This window comes from Bradysia coprophila, unplaced genomic scaffold, assembly GCF_014529535.1.
Source record: "Bradysia coprophila strain Holo2 unplaced genomic scaffold, BU_Bcop_v1 contig_151, whole genome shotgun sequence".
Classification (NCBI taxonomy): domain Eukaryota; kingdom Metazoa; phylum Arthropoda; class Insecta; order Diptera; family Sciaridae; genus Bradysia; species Bradysia coprophila.
Window position 1 is genome coordinate 7,111,647 of NW_023503423.1, and position 27,907 is coordinate 7,139,553.

General features: G+C 36.8%; 2 protein-coding genes across 2 annotated transcripts; both read left to right on the forward strand.

Moving 5' to 3' along the window:
* The first annotated feature begins 6,509 nt into the window (after positions 1–6,509).
* Positions 6,510–9,662, forward strand: LOC119074600 (sensory neuron membrane protein 1-like). The gene is made up of 9 exons (XM_037180851.1): positions 6,510–6,685; positions 6,745–6,902; positions 6,963–7,113; positions 7,189–7,449; positions 7,513–7,750; positions 7,809–7,925; positions 7,982–8,130; positions 8,490–8,668; positions 9,354–9,662. The coding sequence occupies exons 1-9, from the start codon at positions 6,530–6,532 to the stop codon at positions 9,574–9,576; spliced, it is 1,632 nt and encodes a 543-aa protein (XP_037036746.1). The 5' UTR covers positions 6,510–6,529; the 3' UTR covers positions 9,577–9,662.
* A 4,704-nt stretch (positions 9,663–14,366) lies between these two features.
* LOC119074990 lies at positions 14,367–26,371 on the forward strand. Its single transcript, XM_037181391.1, has 20 exons — positions 14,367–14,497; positions 14,560–14,717; positions 14,785–14,932; positions 15,004–15,061; positions 15,120–15,325; positions 16,813–17,109; positions 17,275–17,376; positions 17,442–17,540; positions 17,600–17,778; positions 17,846–18,053; positions 23,631–23,753; positions 23,817–23,974; positions 24,040–24,187; positions 24,604–24,661; positions 24,724–24,929; positions 25,003–25,299; positions 25,399–25,500; positions 25,722–25,820; positions 25,883–26,061; positions 26,120–26,371. Exons 1-20 carry the CDS (start codon positions 14,375–14,377, stop codon positions 26,343–26,345), a joined length of 3,174 nt encoding a protein of 1,057 aa, XP_037037286.1. The 5' UTR covers positions 14,367–14,374; the 3' UTR covers positions 26,346–26,371.
* Positions 26,372–27,907: the final 1,536 nt, after the last annotated feature.

Consider the following 27,907-nt stretch of genomic DNA (forward strand, 5'->3'; position numbering starts at 1 on the left):
TCTACCTCGGCGTTCTCTCAGTGACCTTTTCAGGTTATTGCAACAAGCCTTTGCAATGGAAATGTGGATTGAATCATTCAATCATCTACTTAATTAACATAAAATAGGGGCAAAAGACGGAAATATCGAATTCAGTTTCATATAGCAAGCATCTTTTAGATCGAGAGCCTGCATGATTTCGATCTCTTATGCGGATGGAGATTTTTTCATTGTCAGATTTTACCGATTTCACAAGGTAAAAACACTGTGTTTGCAGGCCAATTCATTATCCAATACAGATCCATTCGAAACATATCCTTGACCAGATCTGGGATCTCCCAAAATTGTCCTGGGTGCTGAATAGGCTAGACAAATGCTTTCACCTTGTGTCTAACAATATTGATCCAATCTTCTTCCTTGCACCGATGTAGGTAGGAAAAGTGCATGGGCTCTGAGTCTATATTGTCTCCTTGTGTCACGAATGTACAAGTTGTAGCACGTACAACCTTATTCAAATACCCCAAATGACATTGATGGATCTCCAACAGCTCATTTATACGTGCTATTTACCAAGTATCGGCGTTTCTGTTCTTCGCTGTTTATTAGATTGCAAGATGAATAATTCGGAATTCAGATTCTTTGACATTACATGTAATCAAAGCGTTTGTTGTGAAGAGAATGTTTAGAAGAGAAAAACTGAAATATCTGTTCCTGAAAACGACTTTTCATTGCTTTGGTATAAAAACCTCCTTTCAATAGTTTTCATACTTTTGTTTTCCCTAGGGTCGAAAGTGGCTTATTACACACCTAGGGAAAACAAGAAATTTGGTTTAGGTTTCAATAGCATGTAAAATCCATTAAAAAACTCCACTACCAAAAAAGTTTTTTTTTTTTTTTAAATTTAAGGCACAAACTTACGATCATAATTCGACGTTTTTCGTCATTGCACCTCAGGGACGCCGACTTGTGTTTGGGAGTAGTGGTGCTCATACAACAAGCGAATCTGGAAGTAGTGGTGCTCTTTCAAGTAAAACTGGAAAGATATAGTGGTGCTTATCATTCGAGTAGTGGTGCCCGAGCCTCGCTTGTTCTTAGAAGTCGGCGCCCCTGCTGCACCTACGATCGAAAAGTTCGATCAAAGTACTACTTATGCAGTGACATACGTGCTTTCTTAAAAGTTACTTTATCGGCCGGTAAACAAAGCCAACAATGAAATTTCATATATATTTTATGCGATTTTATGCGATCAAAGTAGTGCGTAAATTTATTTTCATATATATATATATATACCTTTGCGCAATAGTGACGTTTGGAAAAATGACTACTCTACTACTGTACATAAAATCTTGTTGCTAACTTGTGCCTAAATTGGAATTTTGCTCATACGATGTGTTATCAACCTCGGTCTCGCCTCCGGTTGACAATTTTCACATCAATTGCGCAAAATTTTTCATTTAGCCACTTGCGCCAGCGCCACCCTTTACGATAATGCCCACACGTCTCGAAAACATTTTAGACAAGAGGTGTATAATCGTATATTACCTAACATACCTCCCACGATTGCCTGATTGAAGAATTTAATACAAAAAAGTGATAACGAGAAACGGTTGTATGTGGGTTAGTAGGTGAGCATGATTTTGATATGGCGCAACTAATTCTTTGTGTAGCTATTATACGCTTCTACTTCAACGGAGACCATTTTTCTATCACGCTTTGTTTCAGCTGCCACTATTGCTAAAAATTCCATCACAGCACATCTAAAGCATTTCATATTTTTGTCTTTTTTTCATTGATCAGCCGACAAAATTACATAAAAAAAATATAATAATCGTGTCTGACTGCCTAGACGTTACTATGACTATGTCAACACATGTTAGAAAAATAAAAACCGAAAGAAATACCAGTTTGAAAACATAGAACTATATAATTTAGAGTCAGCTCTTCCAATCATGACATGACGGCGAATATTATGTAACCAGCGATTTGACGAGTTGTTCATTACACTTGTCCGTGGGTACATAATATGCACTGTACTGTACATAATGTATTATGATGCAAACGGTGATTACCTCTATGGGTGAGAGAATATAGCGCGTCTGCATGACAAACGACTGTCTGCCGGTTATTTGTCTAGTGAAGATTAATTGCGAATCAATTAAATAATAATGTTCGCGATTTGGCTAAAGCCGATGAATTTATCATGCCGACGCGTTCACTAACTGGAAGCTATTCAACGTTGCTTATTTGTGTGTTGAAAATTGTACATTCAAAATCCATACGTAAAGGATGATTGCGACGTAGTTATATTGCATTATAGTTATTATGTTATATTTATATTCAGCAAGTAGTAGAGATGATTAATGTCGCAAGGCAGTTGGGTATACTTTATGTATACCCAAGAGACGACTTAATGGTGTTTATGCTTTGAACAGTTTCAACAAAATTCATAAGATTTGAACGGTATTAAAAATGGAAATTAAACGTTTATTTATGCATGTACAACTGCATGTTTAAGTATGAGTATTCCATTTTCAGAAATTGCATGGTTTTTATGCTATGTTTAAAGTGGATCATGATTAACTTGGTCATTTAGTTAAAATTACAATTTTCTTGAATGTTTTGACACAACTGCTGAAAATGCAATTGCTGCTTTTACGTTCCAACCGAACACGAATTCTGAATATAGTATGGTGTGGCTACTATAACTTACCACCTTCTAGAATTGAGACATACCATTATTTTCCATTTATTTCCATTGTCACCTCACACTATATCAAGTGCAATGGTATAAAGGAAGTGAACGGAAAATACTATATCATCGTTCGAAGGGATTGGTTTTTCAGCTACCGTACACATATACGTTCGATTAACACACTGGAATAGGCGTGTGAGCCGATTGAAAAACTCCCACGACGGCGGCGGGTGCGTGAATATTTTGGTAAAAATTTGAATTAGATAAGAATTTGGGAAATACTGATGAAGGCACATGAGACTAACCGTAGCTTTCCACAGCGACGTACTCATCGAATTTTTTTTTTGTTCTATTAAATCAAATATGACATTTAGAACAAATGAAATTGGATTAGTACGTCGCTGTATGTAAAGCAGTATTACCCTCTGATCCACTCATACAAACACACTACTAAGACGGTAATAGTAATAGTAGTCAAACGAACGTGCGGTAGTGTCATCATCGTATAAGAAAGTGTTTGTGTACGTGGACCACCTGTTAAAACAGCTGAAGCAAACTTAATCTCAAATTTGGTTGATTGAAGAGCATTATGGTGTATATTTCAGATGGAAATTCTTTTGAAATCGGACCCATTTTCGCCCTTGGTATTTTATACTAGACTTTTACGTCACTAGAAGCGAGAGAAATGGATTCATTGGAATGGAAAGTTGAGGTGGATATTTTTGTATTTTCCTTCAGCCTTTTTTAGTGGTGTTTAAGTATCAGTAGATCGGCTTCGTCGGCTGATTTTCGTTGGCTCTCATGTCTGCCCGTGAATTTTTTCAATACAATATTATGGCTAGGGGATGTGTCAATTGCATTGACACATATGCTACTGAAAATAAGAACGACTGTGAATCGGATAAGTTTCGCATTATCTATGACAATACATCCATAAAACATATTATCCATTTTGCATGATGCTATCGGCTGTGTGGGTCGATTTAAATTATAATGTGAGTTAAATTGGTTTTTTGTCATATCCACTTCAAGTGTGTGGAAAATGTTTATCGACTCGTTCATGATCAATAGTAATTTTATGGAATTGCAACATTTTCGTATTTGCTTGTTTTGTTACACATACGAAATCTTCTCAAATCAGCCGTCCCAAACAGATACAGGAGGGACAACAATCTGAGATATTTTTTACGAGTAAGAATCCTCGGGTTGCAGCGAGTAAAGCGGTTTTACTAAAAACGTCAGGAAAGTTTTATTTTCCTTAATGGCTGCGATACTTTATGTATGAAAGATTTCATTCAACAAAAAGTACTCCGTGTGACAGCCGTGAGAGAGCGAGCTGTCAAGTACCTAAAGCAAAAATTGAAAAAATTCAATTTTGTCTCTCATACGGAGTACTTTTTTGGTAAGTGAAATTCAAGCGTTAACTTAAGTTTTTAAGCAAAATACCCCATGGCGGCTACTCACACAAATGTCCTGCTAGTATATTCTATAAGTTATGACCGGCAGTGACGCCGACTTGTGTTTGGGAATAGTGGTGCTCATACAATAAGCGAATCTGGGAGTAGTGGTGCTCTTTCAAGTAAAACTGGAAAGATGTAGTGGTGCTCATCATTCGAGTAGTGGTGCCCGAGCCTCGCTTGTCCTTAGAAGTGGGCGCCCCTAAACATTCACAGAAGAAAGGCCACTATTTCCACTATTTTACAGTGTTGTACGACAGTCTCACGCAACCAAGAAATGCATTGTCTCTTGAAACTTGAAACGTAAACAACTATTATAGTTGGTGACGATTTAGTTGCTTTGTTTTGTTGGTGAGTGTATATTTTGTTTCGCATACAAATAATTAAATGCGGACGTCACAAATATCCGATAATACAGGTACGGAGCTTTAATTATACGACCAGGTTATGCAAACATCGCAAAAGTAAATTTTTTAGGCAAAGCGACATTACTGCTTCTTTGAATCATTGTCCAGTTGGTAGCTTTCGATTGAGGAATCTGGACGTACCTCTGGGACTTGAGACTTTTCCTTTGGTTAGATTGTTTACGTTCATATAGCGACAGGTAGTTAGAAGCTTTTTTTGTGATAACATTTCGATTGCCAGTTATCGGTGAGTTATCGGCTACCGTAATTACGCGTAATTAAGTACGTCTTTCGACGGTTTGTTAACATGCATTTTAAAAATACCATATATCAGGGCATGGCGACGACAGTGGTTCTGGAGGGATATTCTACGAATACTATACTGTTTTACACATGAACAACTCTAGCGAATCATAATTATTCAATTTCGTTTCTTTAAAAGCCTCGTCACATAATTGATTTTTCATTAATAGTGTTAAAATATCGCGACTTCGTCGCATATTTTCTACGTCGTTTAGAAAAACGTTGTTCCTAACTTATGCTAAAAGGCTTTTGAAGCGAATTCGATTCCAGCAATCACCTCCGCCTCGAGCTGGAAACCTCTCATTCGCTAAAAAGCATGCTAGGAAAATCACTATTAATGAATCTTGAGAAGTATAAATTTACGAAGCGAAAATTTTCTTTACGCGAAAATTTCGGATATAAAGGCAACTTCAAGCAAAGGCAGCAAAATCACAGCTGCCAAATAGAGTACTGTTTGAAAAATAAACTTTTACAGTTCCAAAATTTGTTTGATACGCTGTCCAGTTTCAGTACCCTATTTAGAGTACCACTCATGCTTGAATTATGCGTTAATAAAGGTCATGTTGCATTATTTAAAAAAAAAAATGAAAAGAAAATTCAATTATTTCAAAGAAAACTAAATGTTCACAAGACTTGGTAAACGCTTTTACTTTGTAATTCTTTATCCTAAACCTAAATCTCTAAACAGTTTGTAGCTAGTTTACATGACCGACCGTGTTTTCCCCCATAAAATATGCATAGAGAGAAATGATACTGAGATACGGTGTATTTGCATTCGCATGAGGCAAACCTACTTTTCTCTTGTTTTATTTTTCATTTCTGATTTTCTTTTGGACTTCCTCTCGATAAAAAGAAAATGAAAAATTATTTGATAAGAGAAAACCTCGAAACGAGAAAATCCATCACTTGATTTTCTTGTTGAAAGATCGTGTTTTCGACTGTTTTGCACTTGTAAAAATTAAGAGGCATCGATGGTTTGCTAAAAAGCATACATTAGGGCGATTTTTAAATACTAGATTTTAGTTTACTTTCGATGATATGCTAACACATTCGTGGTCGTTATTGCGGTCGTACATTTTTGAAAAAGGATTCTGATGATGAAAAGATATTATCAAAAATGAAGTACGAAACATGCAAATGTAGACTACAACCGGCACCGGCACTTAGCTAAAACTGTAGCCTACATTTGCGTGTTTCATATTTCATTTTTGTTAATATCTTTTCATAAGGTCCCTTTTTGAAAAATGTACGACCGCAATTCCGACCACGAATCTGTTAGCTTTAAATAAAAATTAGTTTTGGTTGTAGTCGTTTGACCAGCTCTGGAAAAGTGAGCAGTTTAATGAAATTATCATAAACTGCTCATCTCATTGTTCTCAGAGCTGATCAAATTGCTACAACCAAATCTATTTTCTGTTGAAAGCTAACACATTCGTGGTCGGAATTGCGGTCGTACATATTTGAAAAAGGATTCTGATGGAAAGATATCATCAAAAGTAAACTAAAATCCTGTATTTCAAAATCCCCCTAATGTATGCTTTTCGGCAAAGTACCGGTGCCTCTTAAATAGCATACGAAATTATAGAAAGAGAGGAACAGCAAAAACAGCTTATTTACAAAATTGGGATTTTTAACGCGGGCGAAACAGTAAGTCATATTTTTTCAGTTACATTCACACGGATCAGACTTTTACGATGCAGGAGGACAACGACAAAAAATGGTTTTCTACATCCAAATTTAGAAACAGAAATTTCAAAAAGTATTCAATAATCTTCGGTGTGCTGTTCGTATTTGGTATTATTTTTGGTAACGTTATCTTTCCGTCCCTATTCAAAGGGCAAATAGCGAAGGTAGGAACTGCAGATTTGAAATCGGTGTAAAATACTGTGCCACTCTTTCAATGTTCTAGAGTATTGGCCTGAAACCTGGTTCGGACATTCGGGAACTCTACACCAAAGTTCCTTTTGCAATTGACTTTCGAATCTACATCTTCAACATAACAAACAAAGACGAAGTCACGAAGGGTGCTAAGCCAATGCTTCAAGAAATCGGTCCCTATTATTTTGAGTAAGTAGGATAATATTAGGTCCTGAAAATGTACGCTGTCTTATTACTTTTACGGTCCAGGGAATGGAAAGAAAAATTCGATATGACTGACAACGAAGAAGACGACACGCTCACATTCAACATGAAAAATACGTTCATTTTCCGGCCAGACTTATCCGGAGAAGGTCTCAATGGAAACGAAATTATAACTACTGTTCACACACTGATAATGGTGCGTTATCGTAGGGTTCTAAAGTTGGTAGATCCGCTGAATTTGATGTTCCTTTTTCTATTGACTTATCTCCAGGGAATGGCATTAGCTACTAACGTTGACAAGAAACCAATGCTACCGCTAGTAAGTAAAGCCATAGACGGCATCTTTCACAATCCAACCGATCCATTTTGGACGGGGCGAGTGATGGACTATTTATTCGATGGCATAGAAATCGATTGTACGTCGGAAAAATTTGAGGTGCAGGCAATTTGTTCAGTATTTGGTTCTGGGGAAGTAAAGGCTATCCAACCAACTGATCGGGAAAATATTTACAAATTCTCGATCTTCGGAGCCGTGAGTGTTCGATGGAATTTCGTTTACGAAACTTTCTATTGAAAAAACCGATTTTTTGTCCAGGTAAACGGAAGTGGAATCGGTATGTTCAAAGTCTTTCGTGGGATTAAGAATTTTCGAGACGTTGGACGGGTTATTACCTTCAACGACGACACGGAAATGGATGTTTGGGGCGGCGACGAATGTAATAACTACAAAGGTACCGATTCGACCATTTTTCCTCCAGGATTAAAGAAAGAAGATGGTTTATGGGCCTACGAGCCTGGCTTGTGCTTGTCGGTCGGAGCGCACTATGAAAGAGGTATATTGCCTCGTCGGTAATCAATCGTCTGTATTACATCGTGAAATTACACTTCCAGACTCCAACTATGAAGGTATCCCAGCTATCCGTTTCGGTTTAGACTTCGGTGATGCTAGAAAGAACGAGAAATTGCAATGTTATTGCTTAGATCCACCACATGATTGTCCAAGGGCTGGTACGTGGGAATTGCTTTCCTGTACATTTGCTGGGATTTATATAAATTGCTTCCAGGAACACTGAACATGTTTCAATGCGTTGGCACACCTATCGTTGTGAGCATGCCCCACTTTTTGAATGCTGATCCGTCTCTACTAACCAAAATTCAATCTGGATTGGAACCGCATGCATCTGAACATGCAGTTTACATTGACTTTGAGACGGTATGATAATAATTAGTAATTCATAATTTAGGTGGTGGAAACTTAACTTCGTATTTAATACTAGTGAAGTATTCCAGGCTATGCTCGGTGAACGAAGTACTTATAAGGAAGTTTAAGTAGGTTTCATGCAGGATAAGTTCTGAAGTTGAATCAGTTCACTTTCATGAATGTAGAACTTTAGTTAAAAAAAAAGACTTTTGGTCTTGACTTCAACAGTAGCTCTTTGACTTCAAGCTCTTTTTGAATTGTTAAATGCAAACTAGATTTACGCAGATCGTGTTAGATAGAACAAAAATTATGATGAAATATAGAGACAAACAGACAGACAAACAACCCAATCCCATTCATTATTATTATAGATGACTGGAAGTCCAATCAATGCTGCCAAACGTTTACAATTCAACCTAGATATCGTGCCAGTACCAGAGGTTGAATGTATGAAAACATTGCCGGAAGTTGTTATGCCATTATTTTGGGTTGAGGAAAAAGCAGCTTTGAACAAAACCTACGTCAACATACTGAAATACCAACTGTTTTTGTAAGTAACTTTATGCTTACAGCAACTGCTTCAAATTGGGAGCTGCGGGAATCGACCAAGAAAACCACCTCTTAGACCATTATTTCAATATTTTCGTAATTTAATGTAATTTCTTAAATTTAAAGGCGAGAACCTTCGGTGGAGCTGAACGTAAAAGGCATTTTTTGTGTGTGGTGCTTCTCTTTCATTAAAAATAATGTGTGGTATTAAAAGACGCAAAGATTATGCTTATACCGGAGCTGTATCTGAATGTCTTATATAGGACTTTCACTGACCTAATTAAAACAAGCTAATCACTGTTATCACATCACTGTTACATATTTTCGTTACGCTTCCTTTAGCGCAGTAGCCTTGTAACCTTGATAAAAATTTCGAATTAGCTTCGCTTCAAGCTTTATCTGTTTCCACATTTCCTGCCTAGGTCTTTCCAACGAACTGTCACTCACAAATATCTGAACACTTTTAGATGAAATCTGAGGATATTTTCGACATATTTGTCATCTTTAGCGCTTTGAATACCACGCATTCTTTTTGATGGAAGAGGAGTATCACATACAAAAAATATCTAATTGAATGAATTATATCAAATTACGAAAATACTGAAGTAACGGTCTAAAATGTGGTTTTCTTGGTCGATTCCCGCAGTTCCCCTGTTTCTCAAACTAAAAAAAAATTTAATTTTCAGAGTGATGAAAATTGTGGCCGTGATTAAATGGTTATGTATCATAATTGGTGGTTTTGGTGCAGTACTTTCAGCGTATATACACTTCAGAAATCAGAATATGGTTACAGAATTACCAAAAACAAATGGAGTAGGAAATGAAGGTGACGCTGAGAGTGTCAGCAATAAAGTTACCATTGAGAGTCTGGATTCATTACCTAAAGCAAAAGATGGGTTCAAAACGTGAACATTAATTGAACGAAGTCAACAAGGGACGGTTAGTGTACACGTTTACAGTGTCTAGATTCACCAGTTACGAAATAAATGTGCAAATCTTAAAAATGTTTTTGAAATTTTGCGTCGGGTTTTCGAATGACGTTTTACAGATTAAAATTTACTGATTTGATTCTTCTTAGTCCAGGTGCTTGTATCAGAAAAAGTGACTCCGCTAGCCTAGCATCGTAATTAAAGAAAATTTCCGGGTCAATTTTTATTTTGTAGAAGAAAATCATGGCACTACGTTAGTGAAGGGCCGTGACGCAGGTCCGTTCACCGTTCACACTAAAAAAATTGAAAAACACAATTTTTGCAGGACTGAGGAACATACACACGACTTTTTTGACTTTTCCCCCTTCGCTCCTACTACTTCTCACTTATTTTATCCGTAATCTGGGCGTCCATGCGAGTTCAATGAGTTATCATACGCCACATAAGGTTAAAACATGGTCGAGATATTAATTTTCAAAACTTGGAATTTTGTATGAAGAAATGGAACCTTTGTTACTTTGTCACTTTGTTACAACGAAACTTTTGGATTTCTCGATGAATTTGGCTGAAATTTTCAGGGTATGTCAACGACGTAATTCTAAGAAACCAATTTCTAGTTTCTTATATAAAAGCTTATAATTTCGGAGCTATCAGCGTTTTAAGCTATTGAGCTATGGGACTTATCAACTCGGAAAATATGGCAGATTGAAAGTTCGTTTAAAAGACAAAGTTATAGAGTTTCACATTCTAGTCGACACGTGTTTCATGGTTTTCCCCAAAAATCGCTCATTTGAGAGCTTTGAGCGTTTTAAGTGCTAGCTATGTCAGCCATAACTCAGAAAATATGGCAGATAGAAAGTTCGTTTAACAGACAAATTTAAAGAGTTTCACATCCTAGTCGATACGTGTTTCAGGGTTTTCGCCAAAAATCTTTCATTTGGGAACTATGAGCGTTTTAAGTGCTAGCTATGTCAGCCATAACTTAGAAAATATGGCAGATAGAAAGTTCGTATTAAAGACAAAGTTATAGAGTTTTAGATTCTAGTCGACTCGTGTTTCAGAGTTTTCCCCAAAAATCACCCATTCGGAAGTTATAAGCGTTTTAATTGTGAGCTATCTGATCCATAAATCGGAAATTACAGCTGATAGAAAGTTCTAGTTCTAGATAGACTTTTGGATTCTAGTTGACGCGTGTTTCAGGGTTTTCCTAAAAAGTCGCTTATTTGGGAGCTATGAGCATTTCAACCATAAGCTTCTGAGTTTTTTTTAAATCGATGATTTTATTGCGTTTTATTAAATTCTCAAAAAATCTTCTTACAAAGGAACTGATATCGCCCAAAACCACTTAGGTGTGGAGGTGTGACGCAAGTCCTGTTATCCACTTACAAAAGAACTGATATCGACGGGGTGACGCTTACAGCTTCGACTCGCATCAAAAATATTTATTTCAAATCCAATTCGATTCTAGTATTTCTAACGCTGAAAATTAAAAAGAATTCGTCGCGGAATGCAGCGTTTCTCGAGAAAACTAGTATTCTATTTGGCAGCTGTCATTAAAAATTCTTTTGCTTGAAGTGCGATGGTTCCACAGCTTTTAACCACAACCAATATGCGCTATCAAAACAATTCGAAATAAAACATGTAAAAATAGTAATTATCTCTGCTGGAAGAACTAGTGCCTTTTGTTCTTTAACAGCCGTAATGGCAAAGAAAGTTTTAGAAATGTATCTAATTTTGACTATAGGTCATTTTGTCAGGTAGCACCTCGATCCACCTAAAAGAATTTTACTAACTAATGGTGAAATATGACGACTTCGTCGCGAGTTTCTTACATCGGACTGTTTAGCGAATTGGAAATAACTATTGCTCAAGCCCTATTTCCATAGTCTGTCTCATAGAAACGGCGTCACAAAAAAAATGGAGATAAACATTTCAGTCGTGAGATAAATTGAAATCGCGCTTGGGAAGGGTTGTATTCCGCCTTCGCCCCTTTTCAATTCTTTGAACGAACGTAAATGGAGAACTGAACAGCGTAGGTTCGTATGTGCGCGCGCTGAGGCCCTAAGGATGTTCACACGTTTTATTGATTTCTTCATTCCCCTCAAACCCATCTACCCCATGCCTATCCCTTTCCTTCTTCCCATTTATGTGGATGACCTTATTCGTTATTGTATTCACGGGTAAAAAAACACTTACTGTTTCTGTTTCGTATGTAAATAGAAAAATGTAACAATACAAGAGCTACATTTTTCTCGTAATGAGTGGAAGCTATACATCGTACGATATTTTTTACAAAACGTGTATACAACTAGCCAAACTATGTTACAAACTTTACTACCTTTAAACCAATTTATCAATTTCAACTCAAAAATTGGTTTCGAGAAATCGAGGAAAATTTTCCGAACTTTTTTTGGAAATTTATCCAATTATTACCAATGACGGCATACATACAACAAAATTGCAGTTATAAGAAGCTGTTTCTTTGATTTTCAAGTACTAGATTTAGTATTTACCCAGAACGCTCACATTGCCCACTATATTCAGTTAAATCTACTAGTTGAAGGTCAATCCATTTTAAGTGAATGTTTGTGAGTATACTCAGTGTCGAATTAGAAAAACGTTTCTAAGTTAATTTTCTTGGATGGCAGCTATCATTACATTCCACACATACAACATTACACCAATTTATCGCCCATAGAACCTCCACAACTTTGTAATCTTTTGGCATAAAGTAACGGTGGTGTGCAAATGCATTTTTAACTCATTTTTCCCACGCTGTTTTATTAAAGCATGAAAATTACAATAATTTGTATTTTTATTCCCCCACGTTTAGTTGTCTGCAAGCCATTAATTGCGTCTAACGTTAATTCGCTGCTCTTCTTAAAAACAAAATTGAATTACGGAGAATTACTGCATATTGAGGATAACATTACATCGCACATCCGTACAATTTGGGATTATTAGTTTGTAGGAAGAGGTATCATATGAGGACATTGCATTTTCATCCTTTGTCGTAGATTAGCTCAGATTCATAAAAATCATTAAATTGTAGAATGGAAAGTGTCTTTGGTTCAGGAGTCGCGAAACAATTGAAAAAAGTGTTGTGAATTTTAGTGCAATAATAAAGTCAGACCTATTCAAATATGAGCTATTGAAAGCTAATCATTACGACGACGACGTGTGAGATTCAAATTAGCTATTGAAGAAGACAGGAGATTATATCAATCAATAAAATACAAGCTCATGTACATGCTAGCTCCTTTCTATATAAGAGGGCAACACACCTCGTTTTTCTTGTTTAAAAAAGGGTTTCTATTCATGCAGAGAACCTATGGCAGTTTTAAATAAAAAATATCGCCGAACCCAAAACACTGTAAACTGTGAGTCAGAGATTGACGCCTAGGTACAAAATTTAGTATTTTGTCAGCACTCGACCTATGGTATCCCGGAGAGTTATATAATTACATCACGTACTTCATTATTATGGACATTGGTCGCAATCACGGTCCGCAAATCCCCTCTTTTGTTCGTATAATCATAAGCTCTGACCAGCTCTTCGACTGTTATTTGTTCGACATATTTTTTAATTTATTTCAGGAAATAATCTTATTTTTTCTAACAAGAATTACTCTATTCTGTTTATCCATGTTTTTTTGTTGTAGCTGCAACCGCTACCATATTTACTACCCAGAGACTTCACCAATCCAAAAATACTAATGTTGCGTCTAAGTTATCTTCTTTTTACGAGATCAATGTGGGGGTGATTTACTTACTCAAAATTAAATTAGATATTAAATCAAATGAAATGTTGTTGGTGATATAAGTTGGATAGGCCGTATATATTTTGGAAGTTTTGGTAAATTAACTGCCCTCATGAGATTATTACAAAGAAATATATCAACATCCATCATTGTACGCACACGGCATTTTGAAAACCGACCGAGGGGTGACTCACTTCTATATTAAATGGATTAAATGGATTAAATGGTATTAAATGGTATTAAATGGATTAAATGGATTAAATGGATTTAATGGATTAAATGGAATAAAAATTGGATTAAATGGATTAAATAGGAAGAAAGTTCATTTTACCAAATACTGTAAAAGTCTTAAAAATTGTTGATTTTGATCGAACCACGTACTACAACTCATACTACAATGTTAAAAAGCGAAAAAATCCACTTTTAGGAGTTTTTGGTGTAAAGTGGATTAAATGGATTAAATAAATTTAATACCATTTAAAAAAAAAAATCCTTTACCTCACGAGTACTTAAACGAGCCGGGGATCGTGCAAATCTATTTTTCGCAATTACTTTACAAATTTTTCAGGTGGGTAGCCTAATTATTTCGGTAAAACTAAAAATTTTTTTTTTGATTTAATGGATTAAATGGATTAAATGGAAGTGCGTCACCCCTCGAAACCGACACATTTTCTGTTTCTGTGTTTTACTTGAGTTTCTGATTTCTCCATACATGCAAAATTCACAAAAAAAAACAAACAAAAATCCCGAAACAGAAAATGTGTAGGTTTTCAAAATTCGGCGAGTGTACTTGTATGTATTGTACATCTCTAGCGAATCTTAAGTGAAATGAATTTAAATTTTCATCGCACTAACACTGAGACTCTACCACAAAGCTATAAATGTTTGGCTCCATATTATTCTTGCACTTCATTGGAACATAGTTTTCAGTGTTTATTTAAAGGTGTATGACGACAGAACTGATAGTAACATTTGGCATTCTTCCTTATTCTTCTTGAAGCAACACTGATCAATAAAATGGATAACCTACCGAGCAATCGATTGCGAAAAATTGCGGCTGCTTTTGCATTTTTTATGATTTTCGGAATATTACACACCTGGGTAATATTTCCGCCGATACTTAGAGCTATACTGAAGAGTGTAAGGGCAAACTAATACTGAATGATGTCGACAGAAAACTTAAGTACTTAGAAACTTTGCAGCAAGTCGTTCTGAAGAATGGTACGCAAATGCGTGATATGTACAATGCTCTACCCTTCCCATTGATATTCAAAATACACCTTTTCAATGTCCTCAATCCGGACGAAGTTATGAAAGGTGCCAAACCCAAGCTACAAGAAATTGGACCCTACGTTTTCGAGTAAGTCCAATTTTGGCATTTCGTTACAAATTTCTCAAAATAAAGTTTCTGTTCCATCCCCATCTAGAGAATGGAAAATCAAAGTTGATCAAGTGGAAGATCTTGTAGATGACACAATTGAATTCACTGCAATAAATTATTTCATTTATAATCAAACGTTATCAAATGGACTCACTGGAGACGAAGTGGTAACTGTTATCAATCCATTATTGACGGTAATTGAAATATGTTCTCATACCATGTCGGTGGAAATTTTAATTTTAATTTGGATAATTCACTGGTTAAGTCACTAGGACTTGCAATCAATAAGGATCGCGCACCACTCTTACCCATGGTTGCAAGAGGTGACTTGAACCTTCATTGAGAATTGAACGAACTGTTGAATGCTTTTTTTGTGAATAGCGATCAATGAAATCTTTCATGAGCCGAAGACAGTTTTTTGGACTGGCAAAGCGATGGACTTGTTATTTGACGGCTTCGATGTAGATTGCACATCAGAAGACTTTAATTCGAAAACTATTTGCTCCGTATTCGAGAGTGGTGAAATTAAGACGATATTTCCGAAAGACGGCCACGAAGACATGTTTCGATTTTCACTGCTGAAGACGGTAATTTATAAAATTCTTTTACTCGCTGCATCACCCAGGAGATCTCTTTCCTTCAATGACACAAGAGTTAAAACTCGTTTCTGGAGGTCTTCGCGAGTAAAATATAATGCGTAATGGTTTGGAGATGGTTATTTTGGCCCGTTTGTTGCTTCTCTCAAAGGCTGTACACTTTGAGGAGGTCACGCAGACCGCCATTTTATTAGATACGCGGGAACACACCACTTCTGATGATTTTACATGTAAAAAATTTCACCACATCATCAAGACGACGAGAATCATCAGAGTAGGTGAATTTTTGTATGAAATCGGCCATTTTATCATCAACTGTGGTATGTAACCCGCGTATCTGTATCTGCATGACCTCCCCAAAGTATACAGCCTTGCTTCTTTCGCCTACGACTAGAGATGTGCGGGCCGAGGTTTTTTTGAAGCCCGTCCGGCCCGAAGCCCGGCCCGAAATTCACTTTTAAAGCCCGATCCAAACTGGCCCGACCAATTTGTGGCCCAACCCGATCCGAGCCCGGCCGGATCGGACCGGGCTTTTTCCGGGGCGTCCGAGAAAGCCCGAAAATTTTCAATTGTTTGAAAAAGTCCTTGAAAAAGTAGACATATATCAAATATACCATCGTCGCACTTTCAAGTAGCATTAGACGTTAGTCCGATATGATTTGATTACATTCTACAAGTTCAAATGAGTTCAACTGACTGGTATGTACAACTGAATGTTAACGAAACGTACGAAAAATTTCAAAGAAGTTGCAAATTTGTGAAAAGAAAAATTCTGCGGGTACGTTGCATTTTTCTTTTCACAAATTTACAATATTCGCAATGGTATAGAAAAAATTATACAAATTATGAAATTATGAAATTATCAAACTGTGATAGTTATTCTAATAAGAACAAGAAGGAGTATTGTCAGTATTGTGTCATATGTCTGTTCCAAGGCCACATGAAGTGGCAGATTTCATCCACAGGACATAACAACCTGAACAATTTTTTTTATGTCAAATGAGCCACCTAAATGAGCGCGAAGCGGCTTTAATTTGCAAAATTTGTTAAATCCGTCACAATTTTCGACAAAAAAAATTGAGGTTGGATGAAATCGTCGTCGTTTTTGTAGTCAAGTTCGTGTTTGATAGTCGATGATAGTTATTTCCAAAATTTAGATTTAGATTATTTTCACATTTTAAATTTTTTTCGGGCGGTCCAATCTTTTTAGTTCAAAGCCCGTCCGGCCCGGTGCTCGGGCCGGATCTAATTAGAAAAACCCGCACGAACAGAATATTTCCATTTTCAAAGTCCGTCCGGTCCGAGCCCGGTCGGGTCGGATAAAAACTCGGACAGCCCGACATTTTCGGGCGGCCCGCACATCTCTACCTACGACTCGAGCTGTAAACGCCATAGGTAATTGTTAAAATGAGAAACCTCCAAACCAGTACGTAAACTCTTCCACACACAGAAACTATATTATGCAATGTCATGGATAGGCAAATGGAACCGAAGCTGGTCGTTTTAAAACATTCCGAGGTGTGAAAAATCTTCAAAATTTGGGCAAGGTCATCGAGTTTAATGGAGAAACCGAGCTGGACGTATGGGATGGTGACGAGTGCAACGAAATACGCGGAACGGAAATGTCCATCTTTCCTCCATTTGGGTCGAAGGAAGACGGACTCTGGGCCTTCGAACCGAATGTGTGTCGTTCGATGAAAATCAAATACGAAAGACCATCGAAATATCGCGGAGTTCCAACGCTTCGGTATCATGGCGATTTGGAAGACATTTCAGTAAGTCGATGATTTCCGAATTTGTTGATAATTTATGGACAAGAAACCAGTTGAAGATGGTTCTTCTCTTCGACCGGATTCTTGTCTGTTGTTGCAAGAAAGTCGTATATTGAGTGGTCGAATTTTGTGAACTGTTGCAGCTGCTTTATGATTTATTATTGGCAGGCAGACGAATCACTGCACTGTTTTTGCAGTAACGATAAATGTCCGCTAAAAGGAACCATGGATCTTTTTCCTTGCACCTCCGGACCAATAGTAGCATCAATGGTTAGTCATGTCGATTTAGGTCGTATAACACTGCTCTCCGATAAGACAAAAAATTTCTTTGCTAGCCACATTTCTACAATGGAGATCCAGTATTGCTTGAGAAAGTAGAGTCCGGATTAGAGCCTAATAAGGACAAGCATGCCATTTTCCTAGACTTCGAAATAGTAAATTTCCTTGCCCTTAATAGTTTGGAGTTTCAGGTATGAAAATGGTTCAATTCTAGATTTCAGGGACGCCAATGTCTGCCGCCAAAAGGATACAATTCAACATCGACTTGGTGCCGCTACAGGAAATCGAAGTAATGAAAGAGCTACCGGAAATGTTATTTCCGTTGCTGTGGTTGGAAGAAGGTGCCGACCTTAACAAGACATTCGTTAACATGCTGAAGTATCAACTCTTCCTGTTAGTGAGCGAAAAATGTATAAAATCAATGCAATCGATGTAAAAACAAATTTCTGAATTCCGGCAGAGGTTTGAAATTTCAAGCGGCTGTTAAATGGTTATCACTAATCATCGGACCGATCGGTGCATTAGCTGCAATATTTCTTGATTACCAGAAGCGAAATTCTGATTCGGTCAAGGACGTCGTACAAGTATCGCCAGCGAAAGTTACATCAAACGGCAATAATACGTTGAGCGTACCAGACATTGAAGATATGGCCGAAAAGGAACGCTACTGAAATGTCTGCAAATGAGGTCATAAATGGTAATTAGTAATGCTGTGATTTGTAAATGTTTGTCGTCTTTCCCTTTCTTTTATTTGAAAGATCAGAGAAATATAAATCCGTCACTCGCATTAAGGTGTTTTATTACGATGGTATGTACGTTGAAGTTGAACACAGCGGGTAAAAGACCCTTTTCTTTAGCTATTGCTTAGCCTTCAAATGGAATGAATGACCCGCAGTAGTAAACAACATATAAGTTAATCTAACCATTAAAATTCACCTACTCATTATGTGGCATTAAATTTGCATTTTATTGCTTTCCTTTCTCTGCTTTAAGTTATTGGTAGTTTCCAATTAGTTAGCTATGCATTGTTTTACAAATGCATTTCCACCTCGGTTTTCCCACGCTTTTTCCATTCAGACTGTAATTTGTTTTCCTTCTAATTTCATTCGTTTAAATTCAGTTGTTTGTGAGCTTTCAATTGTGTCTAACGCTAATTTGCTTTCGGCCTCTTCTTTGCTAAATGTTGGTATATAATCATGTAAAATTATAACGTTGACGACGACATGTAAAGTGTGCCATATTCGAAGCTAATTTTCGGAATATAACTTGTTGCTTACGAAAAAGTTTCGTGCGTTTCACTTTTTCTAAGAAAGAATGCGCCTCTCTGTTTAATTTAAGGCCCGTCATTGGGAAATGACAGGACAGTTTCCCGAAAATGTATGGAAAATTTTATCACAAAAATTCACCGAAGAGATTCAAAGAAACTCACCCATGATGCTTTCCATTGTATTTGTGCACCGTCTCTATATGTCCCCAAGGCATATTTAAACACTAAGACACTTTTTAATCGATGCAAAAACAAAATTTATTTTTTGTTTTGTCGCGACAAAAACACAGAAAATATTTCGACACAACTGTGACACTCCGCTATTATAAGGACTAGAATGAATGTTTGCTGTGTTCTGTTCACTTCGGCGGTAAAATATTTTCATTCAAAAAAGTGCCCAACACTTCAACGATGGTAGACATTTATTAAAATTGTAACCTCTCCCACTTCTTTAGTAAGCTAACAAGACTTCGCTGAGTCTAATTATGCCACCTCTTTGAACAAAAATATCGGCTGAGGTCGAATAATTCTCCGCTGAGCTTTAACAAACCTCCGCTGAGCTCTAATAATTCTCCGCTGAGCTTTGACAAACCTCTAATGAGTTCTAATAATTCTCCGCTAGACTTCAGTAAGAGTCCGTCAGATCTTAGCACGTTGTAGTAAGGCAATGAAGCTAAGCGAACACTCAATAAGCATCAGCGGATACCTAATAACTGTTGCTATGATTTAATAAGACTCCACTTAGCTTTGGCAGATCTCCGCTGAGTGTCCGACTCGCTCCATTAAGCCTTCCTGCAACTTGCTTAGGCCCAACGGACACTTCCTGAAGCCTAGCGGAGAATTATTAGAGCTCAGCGGAGGTTTGTTAAAGCTCAGCGGAGAATTATTAGAACTCAGCCGATATCTTTATTCAAAGAGGTGGCATAATTAGACTTCGCAAAGTCTTCTTAGCTTACTAAAGAGGAACGAACATTTATTTACGTTCAGCGCAGTCTTACGAGAGGCTACATTTTTAATAATTGCTCTCCCATCGTTGAAAGAATGTCCGCTGAGCTCTCGTAAAGCTTTAAAAAATGGTCGATGAGCAATAATGTATACGCTACCCTTTGTCAACCGTTTGATGATTGTTTTTAAGCGTCCGACACTTTTTTGAATGAAAATATTTTACCGCCGAAGTGAACACAGCAAACATTAATTCTGGTACTTATAGTAGCGGAGTGTCACAGTTGTGTCGAAATATTTTCTGTGTTTTTGTTGCGACAAAACAAAAAAAAACTTTTTGTTTTTGCATCGAGTAAAAAGTGTTTTAGTGTTCAAATATGCCTTGGCGACCATAAGAGACTATGCCCGAATACAATGGAAAGCATAAGAGGTGAGTTTCTTTGAATTTTTTCGGTGAATTTTTGTGATAAAATTTTCCATACATTTTCGGGAAACTGTCCTGTCATTTCCCAATGACGGGCCTTAACTGGAAGCGTAAATCTGGGATAGTCGTTGAATCTATTAACTTTGATCTTTACAGTAACTCTAGCTAGACGTAGCGAAGAAAACTTTAACAAATCTACCTGCCGTGATGTATACAACGTTTTTTGCAATTCTGAATCATAACCCTTATCTTTCCATACATTCTTTTAAATTTTCAAGAATTTCTAGGAATTTTTATAGGTAAAAGCAAAATAAAATGATTCGAGTCTGGTTTTTGACAACTGAAATTCGATGATCAAAGACCAAACTCGATCATTTTATTTTGATTTCATTTTACCTTAATTCTTAAATCCCAACAAAAATCTCTTCGAGAAAAGTGTGACGCAGTCTTTGAAATACAATTTCTAAAATGAATGATATCGCTAGAGTTGACGCTTTCAGCTTCGTTACGCAAAAATTAAATTTTACACCCAATTAGTTCAAACAAGCTGGCTTAGGTTTTCTCATCATCTGCCAAATAATTTTTACAAAAAACAATTTTGACTGGAAACAACCCAAATTTTACCAAAAAAATCTGCGTCGCATGTGGCAGATAAATTTTCGTGCTGGTCTGTTCCTGAACATCTGCCACTTTGCGACGCAGATTTTTTTGGTAAAATTTTGGTTGTTTACAGTCAAAAATTTTTGTTGTACAAATTATTTGGCAGATGATGAGAAAACCTAAGCCAGCTTGTTTGAACTAATTGGGTGTAAAATTAAATTTTTGCGTAACGAAGCTGAAAGCGTCAACTCTAGCGATATCATTCATTTTAGAAATTGTATTTCAAAGACTGCGTCACACTTTTCTCGAAGAGATTTTTGTTGGGATATCAGTCGTTTTAGAAGTTTTAGAACACTGCTTTTTATAACAGTTTATAACAGAAATTCGAAAATTTGACGAAATTCGAAAATTCGACGAAATTCGAAAATTTGACGAAATTTGAAAATTTGACGAAATTTGAAAATTTGACGAAATTCGAAAATTTGACGAAATTCGAAAATTTAACGAAATTCGAAAATTCGACGAAATTCGAAAATTTGACGAAATTTGACGAAGAAAGTAATTCTCTTTCTGCCACCATTCAAGAAATATCTCCAAAACCCCAATTGACCCACCCATTTCCAACTTTCGACATTTTTCGGAAATGCCCTTCTTTTCTACTCGTAAAACTCTGAGACTTTGCCGAAGAAAGTAACTCTCTATCTGCCACCATTCAAGAAATACCTCTAAAAACATAATTGACCCACCCATTTCCAACTTTCGACATTTTTCACATATGCCCCTCTGTTCTACTCGTAAAACTCTGAGACTTTGCCGAAGAAAGTAACTCTCTATCTCTCATAATCGCAAAAATATTAGTCCTTTCATCCTACGCTCGAGTAGCTCAAAATTTGGTCACTCTAATCACTCTAGCTCAAACGAATCTGACCCGATTTTTTTAATTATTTTTTTGTTTGAATCGTGTTACGAATACCTTTCATTTGATGGGTCGCACGCCTCTGTAGGTTTCAATACAGCTAAGCTACAGCCGAAAACGCGTTCCCGACCCTCGAAAACCACACTCAGAAACCACTTCGAGGCCAATAAAACAAAATTCTGGTTTTTCCTGGGGTAATGGCGTATCACATTTTCATTTTTATGCCCACCCTGAGGTTCCTGCAAAATTTCATGGAGATTGGCTGACTAGTTTCCGAGATCGACCGTCGATAGATAGACAGATAGACAGATAGACAGATAGAAACATACAGAGATTTTGAAAGATTTTGATTGTTTGAAAAACGTTAATTTGGTGCATTTTCTATCAAAATGACCAACTTCAAAACGATGTATCTCCGGCAATTTTAAAGTTACATAGTCGAGTGATAGCTCGTTTTGCTCGTATTTGAAGCGCGAATAAGATAGAATAGGATTTGTGGTGATACAGGCCAAAGGAAAGAAACTTAAATTCTCGCCTATATATAGTTGCCGCGTCTCAAAAAATTTTCTTCGTTCTTTTTTTGGAAGTTAGACTGCGTCAAGTCCTCCGCTATCGCTCCGGACATGATTTAACCAATTTTGGAAATTTTTAAAAACTTTTAGAAAATTGCAGGAATTTGTAAGAATTCAAAGCATTTTTAAAGTTTGAAAATTCCTAAAAAATTATTTTTTTTTTAATTTTTAAAAATTTAACTCTAAAAACTACATAAAATTTCTGAAAATTTCTAAAAGTAAAGTCGAAGCATTATAATTTGATCGATTCTATTCATTTTTAAATAATTGTAGTTTTTCAAGAAATCATTTCGAAAACATTACAGTATAAAAGCTTACACATGTGCATTAGAGCTGTTTACTCGCGGTATACCTGCGGGTAATCCGTTCAAATGCACGTGTCAAAGCTTTTATACTGTAATGTTTTCGAAATGATTTCTTCGAAAACTACAATTATTTAAAAATGAATTAAATGAGTAGAATCGATCAAATTATTATGCTCCGGCTTTATTTCAAAATTTCTAAATATCTTGAATTTATGAATTTTAAAGCATTTTTAGTAATTTTGAGAATTTAAGCATTAAAATTGATACAAATTTTGAATGATTTGATGTCACAATTTTTAAACCAAAATATTGCAGAGCCCACAATTTAAACCGTCACGGTGTTTCTGAATCAAATTTAGTTGACATTCTTTGCATATGTGATTATTATTCACAAATATATTCTTTGGGCCAAACAAAAATTGTTTGAAGGGTAGCGCAGCGGACGCTTCAGATAAGGATGGTAATTAACGAACGTAATTAGCTTTTGCCTGAGGATTAAAAATAACTCAATTTACCAATATTTTCATCACATTGGTATCAATTTTATCAAAATGAAGGTTCAGTGCTTTTTGAAAGGGAGAATTAAAGTGGTCGTCCCGGAAGAAATAATCCTTCGAATATAATTTCCCCTTCAGATACTACAGACCTTCTTCTTATTCCTGCAGAGTGTAAACTTTTCAAAAGCATCCCTGGACTTTTGTTTTGGTTGGACCCGTAATACAGCAATCTCGATTATTATTGCTCGAGTGAAGAAGAATCGGTAGGTCGGAAACCTGTATCAACTAAAAAAAATAAAATCAAACCACCCTATTAAAGAGCACTAAGCTCACGATCAAGACCAGACTCATTCGTCAGCTCGAAACGACCCCTAATGAATAAGCTCTAATTTGACACATGCTTAAATGCCTGCAAGTCAAAATTATGAAACTCAATATTGCTATGATCAGGTGGAATCAAGGGTGCAAAAAAATGTTAAATCTAGGTACTTCGCATTGTTATCCACTAAAAAATTGAAGCAAAGAAAATCTGTATCTCATTTTTCATGAGTTGTCGCTTCAATTACATTAATTATGGAACAATATGCGACTTGCAGTTCAATAAACAACCAGAAATCAAGCAGTTTTCATAATTTTAATTCAAAATTGGAGAAGTAAAGCTTATTAGCCGTTAGTTAACTTTGTCAATTAGGTACTCTAAGGATTAACACTGACACCAAAAAATGGATAACCCACCGAGCAATCGGTTACGAAAAATTGCGGCTGCTTTTGTATTTTTTACGGTATTCGGTATATTACACACTTGGGTGATATTTCCGCCGATATTGAAAGCTATACTGAAGAGTGTAAGGCTGATATTACACTGAATGACAATTGAATCAATTTGACGATACATGGAAATTTTACAGCAAGTCGTTCTGAAGAATGGTACGCAAATGCGTGATATGTACAATGTTTTACCGTTCCCGTTGATATACAAAGTATATCTTTTCAACGTCCTCAATCCGGACGAAGTTATGAAAGGTGCAAAGCCTAAGCTACAAGAAATGGGACCTTACGTTTTCGAGTAGGTCAAACTTTGGCATTTCGTTACAAATTTGTCAAAATAAAGTTTCTGTTCCATCCATCTAGAGAATGGAAAATCAAAGTGGATCAAGTGGAAGATCTTGTAGATGACACAATTGAATTCACTGCAATAAATCATTACATTTATAATCAAACGTTATCAAATGGACTGACTGGAGACGAAGAGATAACGGTTATCAATCCATTATTGACGGTAAATGAAACATATGAAAACGTACATGCCGAGATCGGACTGGTATCTAGAGAAGCCAAAAAAATATAAAAATACTATTTTGAAATCCTTGTTTGTCTTGTGTGGCTAGTGAGAACATTTTTTTGGTTGTTTTTTGGCTTTTCGGTTACAGAGGAACCACTAGAAGTACGCCGAAATAGTCAAGCTTTTAGCCATATCAACTACTCATATACACTACCCATATCTCAGAGTTAATACTCCCACTAGCCGCACAACAATCGAGGAATTTACGAAAAAATATTTTCGGATTGGGACACATAAAATAGTCCACTGGAAAATGCGTCCTTTTTCGCCATGTACGTTCTCAAAAGAGTCCCACATGAGAGCACGTTGGTAGAAAATTTTAATCTTAATTTCGATAATTCAATGGATTCAAGGCATTAGGACTTGCAATAAATAGGGATCGTCCTCCACTGTTGCCCACAATTGCAATAGGTGACCTAACCTTTCGAACCTTAGCTATAGGAATTAAACTTAGGAATATTTTGTGTGCATAGCAATCAACTATATTTTTCACGAGCCGAAGACAGCTTTCTGGACTGGTAAAGTGATGGACTTGTTATTTAACGGCTTCGATGTAGATTGCACATCAGAAGACTTTAATTCGAAAACAGTTTGTTCTGCTTTTGATACTGGTGACATCAAGACTGTCGCGCCCAAAGATGACGTCGAAGATATGTACAAATTTGCTCTATTTATGACGGTAATTTAAAAAATAAAAACTCAAAACTCCCTTACACAAGCACAGACTACAATTCCAAACGAAAAATAAACAGGCAAATGGAACCGATGCTGGCCGATACAAGACGTACCGAGGTGTGAAAAACATTTTCAATTTGGGCAAGGTCATTGAGTTCAACGGAGAACCTGAGCTGGACATATGGGACGGTGATGAGTGCAACGAAATTAGAGGAACGGAGTCGTCCATATTCCCACCATTCGGAGCTAAAGAAGACGGAGTTTGGGCCTTCGAAGCTGGCATATGTCGGTCGATAAAACTAAGATACGATAGACCATCGAAATATCGCGGAATTCCAACCCTTCGATTCCATGGCGATTTGGAAGACATTGCAGTAAGTGACGATATCTGAATTTTTTTCTGCTGTGCACTCCAACGAGTATTTCTGCAACTCGACTATAATGTCCCATTTATTTATTACTACCCCTTTCAGGCAGATGAATCGATGCACTGTTACTGTAGCAATGATAAATGCCCGTTGAAAGGGACCATAGATCTATTTCCTTGCACAGAAGGACCAATCGTTGCATCGATGGTAAGAGGACATCCATAAATCACGTCATCACCAGGTATGGAAGGAGATTTACACCCTAGCAACGCACTGTGACAGTGCGTACACTCTAGTGTTAAAAAAGGGTGAATTCGGTTGTGTTGTACGGTGGAACCAATGTTGACGAAATTTATGGGTGTTCTCTAAATGATTGAAATCGAGTTTTGTATGTACCAGTTGAAAATTGATTTTTTTTATTGTTATAGCCACATTTTTTCAACGGTGATCCAGTCTTGTTGGAGAAAATAGACTCTGGACTGGTTCCTGATAAGGATAAACATGCCATTTTCCTAGATCTTGAAATAGTAAACTACAAACAATTGCGAGGACTTTCTGTCGGTGTTTATTTTACATATCCTTATTGTAGATCTCAGGCACCCCAATGTCCGCTGCAAAAAGACTACAAGTGAACATCGATGTGGTGCCGCTACCGGAAATTGATGTTATGAAAGAACTACCTGAAATGTTATTTCCGCTTATGTGGGTCGAGGAAGGTGCTGACCTGAACAAGACGTTCGTTAATATGCTAAAATATCAACTCTTCCTGTTAGTGATAAAATCAATACGAAATAGATCACAAAAGCTAATTTCTCCGTCATGTTAGCGGTTTGAAATTTCAGGCGACTGTAAAATGGATATCGTTAATCGTAGGTCCAATCGGTGCAGTAGCTGTGTTATTCTTAGACTATCAGAAACGAAATGCTGAGAAGATCACCGCTGTCCTGAAAGTATCACCGATTAAAGCCTTATCTGACGGCAACAATGCTCATTCGAAAGCATTCGGCTCAGCAACAACCCAAGAATTGAGCGTGGAACAAGAACGATATTAAAAGGCCAACTAATAATAATAATAAAAATAAATTGGTGCCTGCTAATAACAACTCAACGCCATGGTCGCTGTTAATGACAACTTGACTTCAGCGCTAATAATCTTTTTTCATCTGCCTAGAGCGATAATCTCGCATTTATACCTTTAGTGTTAAACTGTTTACCTTACTAGTGAGGCAATATTGTTTTCCTGCCCCTAGGAAAGACCCCTTGTCGTGTTCGTAAGGTAAAACCAAATACAATACACGGAAAATAATTTCTTATCTCGTATACAGATGTCTAAATTTATCCGAGAGCTTCAGCCCGAGGTACTTTTACTCATTGTGAGTAACCTTCTATTACCTCGATATATATGCAGTTGAAGTAGCTTGTGTAGCTCTGTTCAAAATGTTAATTTCGACCATTTAGATTATGTACCATGCTTTCGACTCGGTAACTTACAAAACGTCAAAATAAACATTTTTGACAGAGTTGCATATTCTTATTAACTTCCTTGCTTGACGTTACAAGTGTTCGCCTCAATGTATTATAGATGTACCAACGACAAACACAAAATTATCTTCATATTCATGTTCTTACTAAATATAATAAAAAGTAAATGAAAGACATTACAATCCATTATTTATCCCATTATGAAAGGTTTACTTTACGTCACTGAGTTAATAATAGTTATTTATGCAACAAATATGCTCGCTTCGCTCGCTCGTCTTTACATCTAGTGACAAAAACAACCCCATTTCGCAACGTGCTGCATTGCTGCATACAACGTTTTCTGCAACAAACTACGAAAAGTGAACTTTTGAAATGCAAATAACGTTCATGAATTCTTCAATTTGAATTCGTAGTTTTTCAATTACTATTAGCCATCTATAGCGCTTTATTCTCTGGTGAAAAACGTCAATCTGGTATCCATCAGTGATGGGTAGTGGGTTTTGTCTCTGTTTCGAAAAGATTTTTGTTTGTTCTAAAAGTAATAAAGAAAGTATTACGACGGTTTAGAGGGTCTTTAAGGTCTGAGAATCATTCTATTGCCATCCTCGGTACGAGCAGCTGGCGGCAGACGCAGGCCAACAATCCATTCTAACTCTAACATAGTATCGTTACTTTTCCCTTTCGCACATAAGCCACGTTAAGTGAAGAGAGAATTGCTGTTTCGAGATAAGCTCCGTTTCGACATAAACTTTGAGTAACACAACACTATCAGATGAGACTGCGACGTCCATTAATCGACGCCATTAATGCCATTAACTGTTTGCTCAGATAGATTCACGAGAATGGGCAAGCTTTATGGAAAATGGTTCTAAGGAAATTAATTTCCCGAAAATTTCTGAATGTCATAAAAAACCTTACGTGTATTCTCTGACAGACATATTTATTAAATTTAACTTTGGACTCGTAACATTGATTTTATGATTGGTAATTGGCATTTTATGTGCTAATTACGTGCCATTTTTAGAGCACTGCGCCGTTCAGCCACGCCGAGGCCGCACATCAGCCGGAACCGCCGCCGATACTTCTCTCAGCCGCCTCAGTCGTGTTAAAAATCGGCGGCGGAAGATGGCTT

What these genes read in the sequence shown, in the direction of transcription:
- LOC119074600 (XM_037180851.1), top strand. Translation starts at nt 6,530, where the DNA reads ATGCAGGAGGACAACGACAAAAAATGGTTTTCTACATCCAAATTTAGA. An exon ending in TCAAAGGGCAAATAGCGAAG is followed by an intron (nt 6,686 to 6,744) that starts GTAGGAACTGCA and finishes TCAATGTTCTAG; the next exon opens with AGTATTGGCCTGAAACCTGG. An exon ending in ATCGGTCCCTATTATTTTGA is followed by an intron (nt 6,903 to 6,962) that starts GTAAGTAGGATA and finishes TTTACGGTCCAG; the next exon opens with GGAATGGAAAGAAAAATTCG.
- LOC119074990 (XM_037181391.1), top strand. Translation starts at nt 14,375, where the DNA reads ATGGATAACCTACCGAGCAATCGATTGCGAAAAATTGCGGCTGCTTTT. An exon ending in GATTTTCACTGCTGAAGACG is followed by an intron (nt 15,326 to 16,812) that starts GTAATTTATAAA and finishes TGTCATGGATAG; the next exon opens with GCAAATGGAACCGAAGCTGG. An exon ending in GTTGCCCACAATTGCAATAG is followed by an intron (nt 24,662 to 24,723) that starts GTGACCTAACCT and finishes TTGTGTGCATAG; the next exon opens with CAATCAACTATATTTTTCAC.